Source organism: Platichthys flesus, chromosome 2 (assembly GCF_949316205.1).
Source record: "Platichthys flesus chromosome 2, fPlaFle2.1, whole genome shotgun sequence".
Lineage (NCBI taxonomy): Eukaryota > Metazoa > Chordata > Actinopteri > Pleuronectiformes > Pleuronectidae > Platichthys > Platichthys flesus.
In genome coordinates this window covers 28,512,311-28,524,581 of record NC_084946.1, presented here as the reverse complement: position 1 = coordinate 28,524,581, position 12,271 = coordinate 28,512,311, and the positions used below count along the sequence as shown (strand labels likewise).

Below are 12,271 nucleotides of genomic sequence, written 5' to 3'. Positions count from 1 at the left end.
CTCTCTCTCTCTCTCTCTCTCTCTCTCTCTCTCTCTCTCTCTCTCTCTCTCTCTCTCTCTCTCTCTCTCTCTCTCTCTCTCTCTCTCTCTCTCTCTCTCTCTCTCTCTCTCTGTCATGGCGGAGTGTGCGTGGAGCTGAGAGCTGTGTGTGAGGGTGAAAGGTATAGTGGGTTAAAGACTTACTTTGCTGAGCTTTATCACTTAGGTGTATGTTTATTTGTTCGTCTTTAGTTGTATAGTTGTTTTTTCTGTTCATAATAGTTTGCTGAGTGAGTGTGTGAGTGAGTGTGAGTGTGTGTGCTAACAGGCAGCATGCCTGTGGCAGCGGCAGCGGCAGCAGACTTTGAGAGTCTGACTCGCCGGCATGCCATTAAACTGATCCCCGCAGTGGCATGCAGTGTGGCAGAGGCCGCGCTGGCTGTGGGAGAGGTGGTCGGCTGTGACTCGGTCAAGTCGGCCTCCAGGATGAACGGAGCTATCGTCATGTTTTTAGATAGCACGGCGAAGGTGAGCGAGGTGGTGGAGACAGGAGTGGTGATCCACGACACGTTTAATCCTGTTCTCCCACTCGTGAATCCAGCCACGCGGGTAATGATATCTAATGCCCCACCTTTTATTAAAAACGAAACTCTGGCCAAGGAACTGTCTCGGTACGGGCAGATTGTGTCCCAAATAAAAATGGTGTCTCTTGGGGGTAAAAATCCAAAACTCAGGCACGTAGTGAGTCACCGGAGGCAGGTGTTCATGGTCCTCAGGGACAATACTAAGGAGATCAACATGTCCTTCTCGTTTAAAATTGAGGGTTTTAATTATATGGTTTTTGTGTCATCCGAGGCGATGAAGTGTTTTGAGTGCGGGGAGGAGGGGCACCTGGCCCGCTCCTGCCCGGGGAAGGGTGGAGCGCAGAGGCCGGCTGCCGCAGCTCCGGCTCCGGCCCGGGCAGCGGCAGCTCCGGCAGAGGCAGCGGCAGAGGCAGCGGCAGCTCCAGCAGCGGCAGCTCCGGCTGCCGCGGCCCCCGCTGCCGCTGACGCGGAGCTTTCGCGAGCAGCGCAGCCTGAGGCTGCTGTGGGCGGAGCCCCGCCTACAGAGCCTCCCGCTCCTCTGGTGGAGGAAGGGGCTCCTGAGACTCAGGTAGCCTCCGAGTCTCCGGAGAGTCCGCTCCCGGAGGTGGGAGTCCAGGGGGGAAGCCCCCCTGTAAACGAAGTGTCTGAGCAGGCAAACAAAAAAACTGACAGCCAGCCAGAGTCTATTGAAATCAACGAAACTGAGGGGAAAGGGAGCAGTGCTGAAATGCTGTGTGAGGACATGGAGGAAGGCATCAGTGATGATGAAATGTTTAAATTAACACAGAAAAGGAAGAGTTCAGGCTCTGGGCACAGCAATGCCAAAGCCTGCAAGGCAAGCCGTGGGGTCAGGTCCAGCCAGGGGAGCGCTCCCTCCTCTCAGGAGGACGAGGACGGCCTCTACCCCCCCTCTGACATCAGAACCTTCCTGGAGACAACTAAAGGCCAGAGGCTGCCCTCGGTGGAGGATCACTTCCCTGACCTCAAACTGTTTTTAAAATCCTCCAAACCGCTCACAAGAAAAACAGGCAGCGATGAGTTTTTAACAGACCAACAGATTTATAGACTCAGGAAACTCATGTTGAGAGTAAAAGGCCAAATGATCCCTGATGATGATGAGTTTTAAAAAGTCCTTTTACTCTTCTCCTTTACTGACCTGTTTTCTGTTTTTTCTTTTTCTTTTATCCATGTGTGATTTTAAAATCAGCACTTTAAATGTGAACGGAGCCAGAGCTGATTTTAAAAGAGCGGCAGTTTTTAAACTGATGGATATTAACAAAATAGATATTATGTTTTTACAAGAAACCCACAGCACAGAAGACAATGTGAGCGACTGGAAGAGGGCTTTTAATGGGGAAGTGATTTTAAGCCACAAGTCCAGCTGCAGTGGGGGGGTGGGTATTCTTTTTGCCAGGAGTTTTTTACCACTTTCCTTTAATATGGAAGAAATTATTCCAGGTGTTTTGTTAAAAGTCCAAGCTAAATATGAAAATGTCAAGCTGGTGTTTTTAAATGTCTATGCGCCCACGAGTAGGGTGGACAGGATGGCACTTTTAAACATTTTAGATGACACTGTTCAAACCTGTAGTGGTGATGATTTTATGTTTTTAGGAGGTGATTTTAACTGCACAGAAAATCCCACTTTAGACAGGAATCATTTAGAGCCACATCCTGCATCAGGCCTCAGAATGAACCAATTGACTGAGGCACATGCTCTTTCTGATGTGTGGAGGGTTTTTAACAGTAATGACAGACAATACACCTGGAGCCATGCCAGAGACAATGTTTTATCCCTGGCTAGACTGGATCGACTCTATTGTTTTAAACACCATTTAAATATTTTTAAAAGGTGTTTTATTCAGCCGGTGGGTTTTACTGATCATTGTTTAGTCTCTTGCTCTGTTTTTATTAGAAATGTTCGTTTAAAGAGCGCCTACTGGCATTTTAACACAGCTCTTTTAAACGACCAGGCTTTTAGAAATGCTTTTAAGTTGTTTTGGTTTTCCCACAGAGAGAGCAGGCCTGCCTTCCGTAGCATTCAGCAGTGGTGGGACTTCGGGAAAACGCAAACAAAACAACTTTGCCAGCAGTTCACTCGCAATGTCAGTAGAGATTTAACCCGGACAATGAGGGATCTGGAGAGACAGGTAGAAGAATTACAGTCTTTAGTAGCTTCTACAGGAAATCGAGGGCATTTAGACTCCCTCAAGGCCAAACAGTCGGCTATAGCCAACCTGCTGGGGGTCTCAGCACAGGGGGCTCTGGTCAGGTCCCGGTTTATGAACATCTCACAGATGGATGCCCCCTCCCAGTTTTTCTTTGGGTTGGAGCAAAAAAATGGACAAAGGAAGACCATTCACTGTTTACGAACGGGTAGCGGCTCTGAAGTCTCAGACTCGTCTGAGATCAGGAAGTGTGCTACCGGTTTCTATCGAGACCTCTTTAAGAGTGAGTGGTCAAGCAATCCAGATGTGCACAACAATTTTCTGGATGGTCTCCCTCAGGTTAGCAGGAGCAACAACACAGAGCTAGCCGCACAAATTACCAAGGAGGAGCTGCACAGAGCCACCATGAGCCTGCAGAGCGGCAAAGCTCCAGGGATAGACGGCCTTCCTGCAGATTTTTTTAAGTCCTTCTGGGACATCTTAGGACAGGATCTGCTCGAGGTAGTCAACGATAGTTTACAGACTGGAAGGCTACCTCTGAGCTGCAGGAGGGCCGTAATCACCCTGCTGCCGAAGAAGGGAGACCTTCAAGAGTTAAAGAACTGGAGGCCGGTCTCTCTGTTGTGCACGGATTACAAAATCCTGTCCAAAGCTCTAGCCCTCAGACTAAGGGAGGTGATGGCGTCTGTCATCCACCCTGACCAGACTTACTGTGTGCCCGGCAGGCTCATAAGTGACAACGTCACTTTGATTCGAGATGTTTTGGACCTCTCCAGTTCATTGGCAATAGAGACTGGTCTTATTTCCATAGACCAGGAAAAGGCTTTTGACCGGGTTGAACACCAGTACTTATGGCAGACTCTGGCTGCTTTTGGGTTCAACCCAGGCTTTATAGCCATGATCCAGGTTTTCTATACAGACATTGCGAGTGTTCTTAAAATAAATGGTGGGCTGAGTGCTCCTTTTAACATTAAGAGAGGGGTGAGGCAGGGATGCTCTCTCTCTGGGATGCTGTACTCTCTGGCCATCGAGCCTCTGCTCCATAAGCTAAGGAAGGTTTTAAAAGGTGTGTGTTTCCCCCAGTGCAGTGTGTCTTTTAAATTATCTGTGTATGCAGATGATCTCATTATACTTGTGAACACACAAAAAGACATTGATATTTTATCTGACACTGTAAATAACTTTGGTTTTATCTCTTCTGCAAAGGTGAACTGGGGGAAGAGCGAGGCTCTGATGGTTGGAGAGAAGCTGGGGGATCGGCTCAGGCTGCCTGGAGGTCTGGCCTGGAAGAAAGGAGGACTCCAATACCTCGGTGTCTTCCTGGGAGATGAGACCCACATTAGGAGAAATTGGGACAATGTCCTAGAGAAGGTTAAAGGTCGATTGATAAAATGGAAGTGGCTGTTGCCCAAGATGTCATACAGAGGCCGGACATTAATAATAAACAACCTGGTCTCATCTACCCTGTGGCACCGGCTGGCCTGTGTCGATCCTCCACCTTCTCTCCTGGCAGAGGTACAACGGGTTTTAATAGATTTCTTTTGGGGCAGGATGCACTGGATCCCACAGAGTGTCCTTTTCCTTCCTACAGAGGAGGGGGGGCAGGGCCTGGTCCATCTGGCCAGCAGGGGCGCTGCCTTCCGCCTTCAGTTCTTACAGAGATTGCTGACCGGGCCAAGGGACGCTCTGTGGAGACCTCTGTCCCGGTGCATCCTGCAACATTTTAACAGCCTGGGTCTGGATTTTAGCCTGTTTTTAATGAATGATAACAAGATAGTCTCACCATCTCTTCCTGGTTTTTATAAGAGTGTTTTTAAAGTGTGGTACCTGTTAAAAAAAGAGCGAAGGTTACAGGGGGACTCCCTGCACTGGCTGCTGCAAGAGCCTGTCCTGTACGGGACCATTCTGGATCCCCCCCGCTGGGCACAAGGTACCCTCTCCAGACTGCTGCAGGCTGCCGGGGTCTCTACGCTGGGTCAGGTGGTGGAGCTAGCCGGTCCTGAACTGGAAGACCCCACAGGGCTGGCCAACAAACTTGGCATCAGATCCGGACGGACAATGGAGAGGGTGCTTGGCCACTGGAGGACAAGACTCACTGATCAGGACATCTTGCTTTTAAACTCCTTTAAGGATGGGTCCATTTCCCCCAATGCTGAGGACCCTTTCCCCGCCACTTTCCTGGCAATGGATTTAAATGACTGTTCTGGACCTCTGTTTCAGCCTGCTCGCCCGGTTCCCCTGGAGGGAGTTGCCGGAAAAACTCTATACAGACTAATGGTAAAAACACTAAACATTAAAAAACTGAATGGACGGAGAGACACTCCTTGGAGGAGCTATTTTGCCGGAGCCCAAGAAACCGGACCTCAGTGGAGGTCGCTGTACAAACCTCCACTGAGTAAGAGACATGGAGACCTCCAGTGGAGGTTGCTCCACGGCATAATAGCAGTGAACGCTTTTTTATCAATAATTAAGAATTCAGTGGAAGACAAATGCCCGTTTTGTAATGTAAAAGAAACTCTCTTTCACTGTTTTTATGAGTGTCACCGTCTGTCTGTTTTGTTTCTGTTTTTACAAGTGGTTTTTACCAGTTTTAAAGAGGTTTTTAACAAGCAGGGTTTTATTTATGGTTTTAAATACACTCGCCAACAAAAACATAAAAGCCAGCTTTTAAACTTTGTTTTAGGGCAGGCTAAGATGGCCGTGTATATAACCAGGAAGAGGAAGGTAGAGCAGGACGTCCACATTGAGCCGGTCCCTGTCTGCATCAACATGATTAAATCAAGAATATTGGTTGATTTTAGTTTTTATAAAGCAGCAGGTGACCTGGACTCTTTTAATGATCTGTGGTGTTTTCAAGATGTTTTATGTTCTGTGACAGATCGAGAACTTTTGTATGCTGATTATCTTGTGTGATTTTATTTATTTATTCATAGCTAAACGTGTATTTTAAAATAACTTATTAGGTGTTTCAATGTGTTGTGTCAACCAATAGTATCTAATAAAGTTGTTTTCAAAAATCAAAATCTCTCTCTCTCTCTCTCTCTCTCTCTCACTCACTCACATGTGAAATGCAGACGGGCAGAGTCGTCACCGAGTCAATAAAACACAGTTTAATGTCAATCATGATCCACAACACTTCAGTTTGGTTAGTGAGGAGGAAAGAAAACAGTATTTACATCTACCATCGTTCACAGTTCAGTACCATGCTAACACAATAAAGACTTTTATATACAGGAAACACTCGTGAGCATCATCGTACAAAGGGATTCTATCGTAGCAACTATCTGGATTTGATGCAGAACACACAGAGTAACAAACCTTCCTCAGCTGCCCTGAAATAATCATAAGAATTAGAGAAAAGGAACTAAGTTTAAAATCTGTTTTACATCAGAAAGGACAAGACTCTGACCGTCTACGTGTTTACAATGTTTGCCCTTGATGATCGGTATAAATACTCTGTGTATATTTACATCAACCAGCCTCGTCCACACGCACGTATAAAACTGTTCTGTGGACATTATTTGAAATGGGCCTTTGCATAGTCTATCATCAATGCAGAAGCTGGAACTTTAATTTCAGGCCGGAATATGAACCCCCACAGAGGAGGTCATGTTTTCACCCCCTGTTCGATAATGAGCTCCGACCCTTTTCAATATTTCCGTTGTTTCCTCAGAGAATAATTCACGGATCTTGATGAAAACCATCAGATGTTTACAGGACTGATATTAACGAGTGTGTGTGATTGAGTGCAGATCCAGAACCATCAGGATCTGGTGGATTAAACTGGTTTCCTCACGGGACTGTTGGGTCGGGGGGAGACTTGAGCTCTGCTGAGTCATGATCTATTTCTGCACTTTGTCATAGCTCCACATTTACAAGTAAAATCTGATTATTATTAATTATACAAAAATTATACAAAAAGGTTACGAGCAAAGGGTTTATTATTCGTTAAGATAAAACTTTATTGATATGAAGGAAAATTGACAAGTTTCTCAATATAAAATATCCTGAAAACTAAAGTGATAAATCAAAACTTTGTGTTTATTTATGTTTCTAAATGTGGACTGTTGTTTCTGTTTTTACTGTTTCCTCCGGCCCCGACTCATTTAGATCTTTAGGGAAGTTAAACATTTAGATTCTCCTTATTCTACTTCCAGTTATTCTTGTGGTAATTGATGAATTTGTTTTTAAATTAAATGATATTTTCAGTTTTGAGCCCTGAGGCTTTTACTTCTGTAAATTGAGTATATTTAGTGTAAATAAAGTTTCCTATTTGTGTTTATTGCCTCTACTCGGCCTCAATGAGGTGAACAGGTCCTCGTTGCTTCAGGTTGAAGTGAGAACATGAAAAGACAGAAGGTCTGTGAAGGTTTTTCAATTTCAAAGAAAAAGCAGAGAAGTGCTCTGAGGATGGAAACTGGTGGAAAAAAGGTTTTACATTTTTAAAACAAAAGCAAACAACGCATCATCCTTCATAGTATCTTTACACTTCATCACAGCCATTTAATATCCCCCCCCCCCACACACACACACCTCTGTGTATTCACTCACTCTCTGTTCGATCTTCCATTGAATAAACATGCATAAAAAAAACTGTATATAGTTTAAAAATGTACAGTCATTCATAGAAACTGGCAAAAAGTGTATATTTCTCAGAGTCGATATTCTCTATAAACGTCATCAGCACATTTACATCTTCAGCTGAAAAAAACAACAAGGTCCTTTTCTGACGTCACAACCTGAAATGAAATGATTTCTTCACCTCCTCTCTGCTGTGAACAGGTCAGGAGCCATCGCCCAGCAGCTACTAAACGACTCTGGAAGCCATTTAACTTGCATATTTCACCTTCAATCAAAAGGATTAAATATAAATTATTATTCATATACCTTTATATACTGTTTTACATGTATCTACACACTTTGATGCGTCTTTTGGAAAATATAAAAACCTCTCGGCTCCGACAGGACGTCATCATCGTTAAGGTATTCTATCAACCTGTGGTTGGGCTTGTTGTTGTTGATCCGGTGGAAACACTTAGTTCCTCATTATTACTATGTCTTTATGTTTTCAACTTTCTGTTCCTGCTTTTATAAAAATATGCAGAAACTTTAATTCTCATGTGTTTTGATGCTCTGTTGTTAAAGTGCGTCTCACCACGGTGACGAGGTATCGACCTGATAAAATCCCTTTGAATGTTTCCTGATGAACCCGAAGGACAGACGTTAGAAACTTGAGTGGATGATGGTTTAGTGTTTCTGAGCTGGACGACTCGAGGATGGTCGTGTGGTTGAACGACCTTCAGACGTTCTGAGGAGCTGAGGATTTAACCTCTTTGACCTTCAGTGTTTCTTCTGGTTCCTGGAGAAGGTCGGGACAGGTTCCCTCAGGTCTCAGTTTGGTTCTCACGTCTTTCTCCTTCTTGTCCCTCTCTCTGAAAATAGTTTCTATTCTGTTTGTTCTCCAAGTTTCCTCAACTCTTCCGCCGACGTCTCACTCCTCTCTGATGCCGTGCTCCCACGCCACTTTAGCTTGCTCGTCCTTGGTGGCGGCGATGATGGGCTGGGAGATCTTGCGTGGCATGGGCCGTGGGGCGGGAGGAGACGCTGACTGGGCGTCTTCTTCCGGGATGCAGCCCTCTCGGAGGTAGGGCTTGGGCGGCAGGGCGGGAGGAGGCTCGTGGAGCTGGTAGAGAGGCGGGTGGTGGGGGAGGTAGTGGGGGTGGAAGTGGTGGTGGTAGTGGTGTTGGTGGTGTGGCAGCCCGTCGTGCTGCAGTGGCTGTGGAGCGCCGGTGGAGGTGGAACCCTGAGCCGGGCTGACGCCTCCTGGGGCGGACTGGCTGCGGCAGGGCAGGAGTTTCCCTCCGTCCAGGACCTCGGGCTCGGAGACGCTGTACCTGACGGGCTGGTACAGAGAGTCCAGGTCCTCCTGGTCCCTGGTCCAGGCCTGGCTGCTGGGGACGGACTCCAGGGTGTCTGTGCGGCTGGCCGGGGCGTCGGAGGAGGAGGCGGGGCCACCGAAGTTACTCTCACTGAGGGAGGAGACCCCGGAGCTGGCGCTGCCTGATAAGGTGGAGTTACTGCCATCCAGGATGGACTGTGGACTGGTGGGCGAGGCAGGTATAGGGTGCAGGGGAGACTGGAGAGAGAGAGACAGTCAGGACATGGACGACTGAGATTCTCACCTAAAATCAAATTTGAAAACACAAAAACTGAAACAGAATTCGATGTGGACATGATCCACCCAAGAAGAAGAAGAAGAAGTGAAAAAGTCAAATCTTGTGGTTGTGTTTGGGATGAGAATCAAAGATCAGGACGAGGACACGAACGTTCAAAACTAAACAGACGTGGGAAATGGATTTAAAGCAGAAGGACATAAAGAAAAGGAGTGAGGGGAGATTTCTTTCACTGTTGACCTCTGATGACCTCTGATGACCTCTGCCAAGGACGTTTGTTTTTCAGCAGCACTAAACCAGCTCTACCGGACAGATTCCCATGAGACTTGGCTGAGGGATGAGATTTGGGTGAAGAACTCACTTTCGTATCCAGATTTTTTATTTAACACTTTGAGGCGTGAGCTCGACCACTTCCTGCTTCTGTTACTCTGACACACAGGAACTAGACGACACAACTTCCTCTCAACTCCACACCTGAGATCATTGAATGAATTCTGCTCAGAAAGACTTTCACATGATGGATTCATCTGCAGTTTGATTTGAGATCAAACGTCTTTGTGCAGCAGCAGAAGGAAACAACGGCCGTGAAGTTTCCCAATGCTGGCACAAACGCACAAAAATGGACACAAAGAAATACACACGTGGAAATGCACTTTTGTTTGGGGAGTGCACACGGACACAAGGACAGACAGACAAGCATCCAGACCGACAGCAGGAGTGAGGAAGAGGAGGAGGAGGAGGAGGAGGAGGAGGAGGAGGAGGGTACCTTTCTTAAGGAGCGCGCGGGGAGAGCTGGAGGGAGGTCGCTGACCTGGTGGTGGAAAGCGTCAAAGTGCATCGACAGGTGTTGCCCTACAGGGGGGGACACAGCAGGACGGACTGAGAGAGAGGCACACTCACACAGCTCAGAACAGAGAGGAAGAGGAGGAGGAAGAGGAGGGAGAGAGAAGGAGGAGAAAGAGAGAGAGAGAGAGAGGAAGAAGGCTGCAGAAGGAGGACTAAAGAGGAGGAGTCAGAGCAGAGGTGGAGGAGTGTGTGTGTGGGGGGGGGGAGCACTCAACCAATCAGGAGTGAGTCTCAGCTGTCAATCATGACGTCTCTGTTTTCATATCATCAAATAACTGATTCAAACCAAACTGATCAGAAACACGTGAACAAACTTCAGAGAGAAGAACGAGTGGAAACGACAGAAACATCTTCACAAACATTTATCTAACGTCTACTTCTGCTTCCTGTCGTCCATCTTTAAATCTGAGTGATGACGTAGAAACACAAAGTGTGTCCGTCCGTTAAAGCTTGGGTTGGTAATCCTGGAAAAGCAAGGCTACACTTTTAAATCCCACCCCCTCCTATTGGGCCTGTCGTCAAGCTCCGCCCCTGAAAACACACAATGGTACGCTAACCTCTGACCTTTAGCTGATTAGTGACGGACAGGTTCACCGGCCAATCGTTTGCTTCCCTCGTGTTTACTACAGTCCACTTTTTGCCCTTTTCCTCCAGAAGACTTTATTTATTACTGGTTCTCACCAAATGTGAGTGGATCTTACCAAATAACAAACAACACAAACAACACAAACAACACAAACAACACAAACAACATGCACATCCAAAACAGAGGAGTTTACCTGCAGTCGGAGGAACAACCGAACTCATAAAGCAAAGGAAATATTCAGGCACAAGTCCATGCATGTAACACACACACCAGACACACACACACACACACACACACACACATCAGTGTCGTACCGTGAGGCAGGTTGCGGGGGGGAACAGGAGGTGCGATGCCAGCGTGGGCAGAGAGGAAGGGGAGAGCATCTCTGCTTCCACTGTCCAAACTCCAACTACTGGGGGTGGTGAGCACTGAGGAGAGAGGACAAGAAGGAGAGAGAGAAAGAGAGAGAGAGAAAGGAGGTGAAGAAGTGTTTTCTTTCTTGTGAATGGAATCTTGTGCTGGTGTGATTGACAGCTGGAGCTCGAACCTTTCTCAGCCACCGAGAGGTTGGGGTCGCTGCAGGGTTTACACGGACCAATCACCTGATGGAACAGCGCCCGCTGGAAGTTCGCTGGCTGGAGAGAGAGAGAGAGACAGAGAGAGAGAGAGAGAGAGAGAGAACCAGCCAATCAGTGAAGTTTCCATCTACAATCATTTGTTCTCCAGACTCATATGACCTCCCTGTGACCTGTCAGCTTTCGATGGCCTGACTTTTGAATTTAATGTTTGTTTAAAGCTTCAGCTTCTCTTCTGTTAATCACATATCACACTTGAATCCATCTTTGTTGTGTGGACACGTGTGCGTCCGACCGATGGATCGAGTGTAAACACATCATGTTTTGTGTGACCCTTCCACCTCCTGTCATGAGGAGCTGCTGGGTCCAGTACCTGGCCGTTCTCTGTGATGTTGGTGTACATGGCGCTGCTCGGCCGCTCCCTGTGCGGCGGCAGCAGCATCAGCATCTCCCTGTTGTGTCTGTACTTGTCCGGCAGAGAAGGAGAACCCACTGCAGGAGGACACACAGGGGGGAGGGGTCAACACAACCTAGTGTCTGACAAACTGAGACTCATCAAACACTCCTCCACGCGGTGCTCGTGGGCGGCACTGAGGCACAGCGGGCTGCTCACCTCTGATGGTGGAGGGGGCGGAGTGGATCATCTGAGAGGGCGCAGAGTGGGTGGAGCTAAGGCTAGAGGAGGAGGGGCTTGCCTGCGAAGGAGAAACACGAATTGATTAAGTGAAAAGAGAGATACACTGTGTGTCCCCTTCAAACAATATGATCTCTATTCATTTCATATCACATGATAGTTATTCTTCATGATGTCACCTTAAGTAATGGTGCATTCACAATAATATGAGATCACTGTGACCTTTGACCTTAACTGAACTCTTATCAGTGTGTGAGTCCAAGTTAAACATGTGCACCATCTTTAAAAGTTCTTCTTCAGAGGCAGAAACAGGTTTTCTTCAAGGTCACCGTGACCTTTGACCCATGAATTTCCATCTGTTCAATCCAAGAGGCTTCTGACAGAGCGGACATGGACTCACCTGCATCCGGTAGAAGTCCTCCGGGTGCTCCACCACCATCCCATCAGCCAGGATCAGCAGGTTCCCAACGTTCCCCATCTCACTGGAGGTGTGGGAGGAGAGAGAGGAGGAGGAGTTGCGCACTGGAGTCAAAACAGCTATGGGGCTGGGAGGGTGCAACCAAGGAGAGATGGGGAAGTGGGAGGAGGAGAGGAAGGAGGGAGAAGAGGAGGGGAAGGAGGGAGGAGAGATACGAGGAGAGGAAGGAGGGAGGAGGGAGGAGGGAGAAGAGGAGAGGAGAGGAAGGAGGGAGGAGGAGAGGGAAGAGGAAGGAGGGAGAAGAGGAGGGG

General features: G+C 47.4%; 2 protein-coding genes across 2 annotated transcripts in view; one reads left to right on the top strand and one right to left on the bottom strand.

Annotated features, from left to right (window-relative positions):
* The first annotated feature begins 1,082 nt into the window (after nt 1-1,082).
* Nucleotides 1,083-5,688, top strand: si:dkey-266f7.5 (uncharacterized protein LOC100006143 homolog). Its single transcript, XM_062409617.1, has one exon. The coding sequence runs from the start codon at nt 1,673-1,675 to the stop codon at nt 5,639-5,641; it is 3,969 nt and encodes a 1,322-aa protein (XP_062265601.1). The 5' UTR covers nt 1,083-1,672; the 3' UTR covers nt 5,642-5,688.
* A 132-nt stretch (nt 5,689-5,820) lies between these two features.
* Nucleotides 5,821-12,271, bottom strand: part of LOC133973261 (dedicator of cytokinesis protein 3-like) — a 111,137-nt gene continuing 104,686 nt past the window's right edge. Inside the window, exons 48-54 of the mRNA XM_062411016.1 lie at nt 11,943-12,087; nt 11,522-11,603; nt 11,282-11,400; nt 10,881-10,968; nt 10,648-10,761; nt 9,668-9,753; nt 5,821-8,864 (exon numbers count right to left, since the gene is read on the bottom strand). Coding sequence (XP_062267000.1) covers nt 8,220-8,864; nt 9,668-9,753; nt 10,648-10,761; nt 10,881-10,968; nt 11,282-11,400; nt 11,522-11,603; nt 11,943-12,087 — 1,279 coding nt within the window. The 3' untranslated portion in view covers nt 5,821-8,219. The remainder of the gene's footprint in view (nt 8,865-9,667; nt 9,754-10,647; nt 10,762-10,880; nt 10,969-11,281; nt 11,401-11,521; nt 11,604-11,942; nt 12,088-12,271) is intronic.

Coding starts and splice junctions, on each gene's coding strand:
- si:dkey-266f7.5 (XM_062409617.1), top strand. CDS start 1,673: ATGATGATGAGTTTTAAAAAGTCCTTTTACTCTTCTCCTTTACTGACC.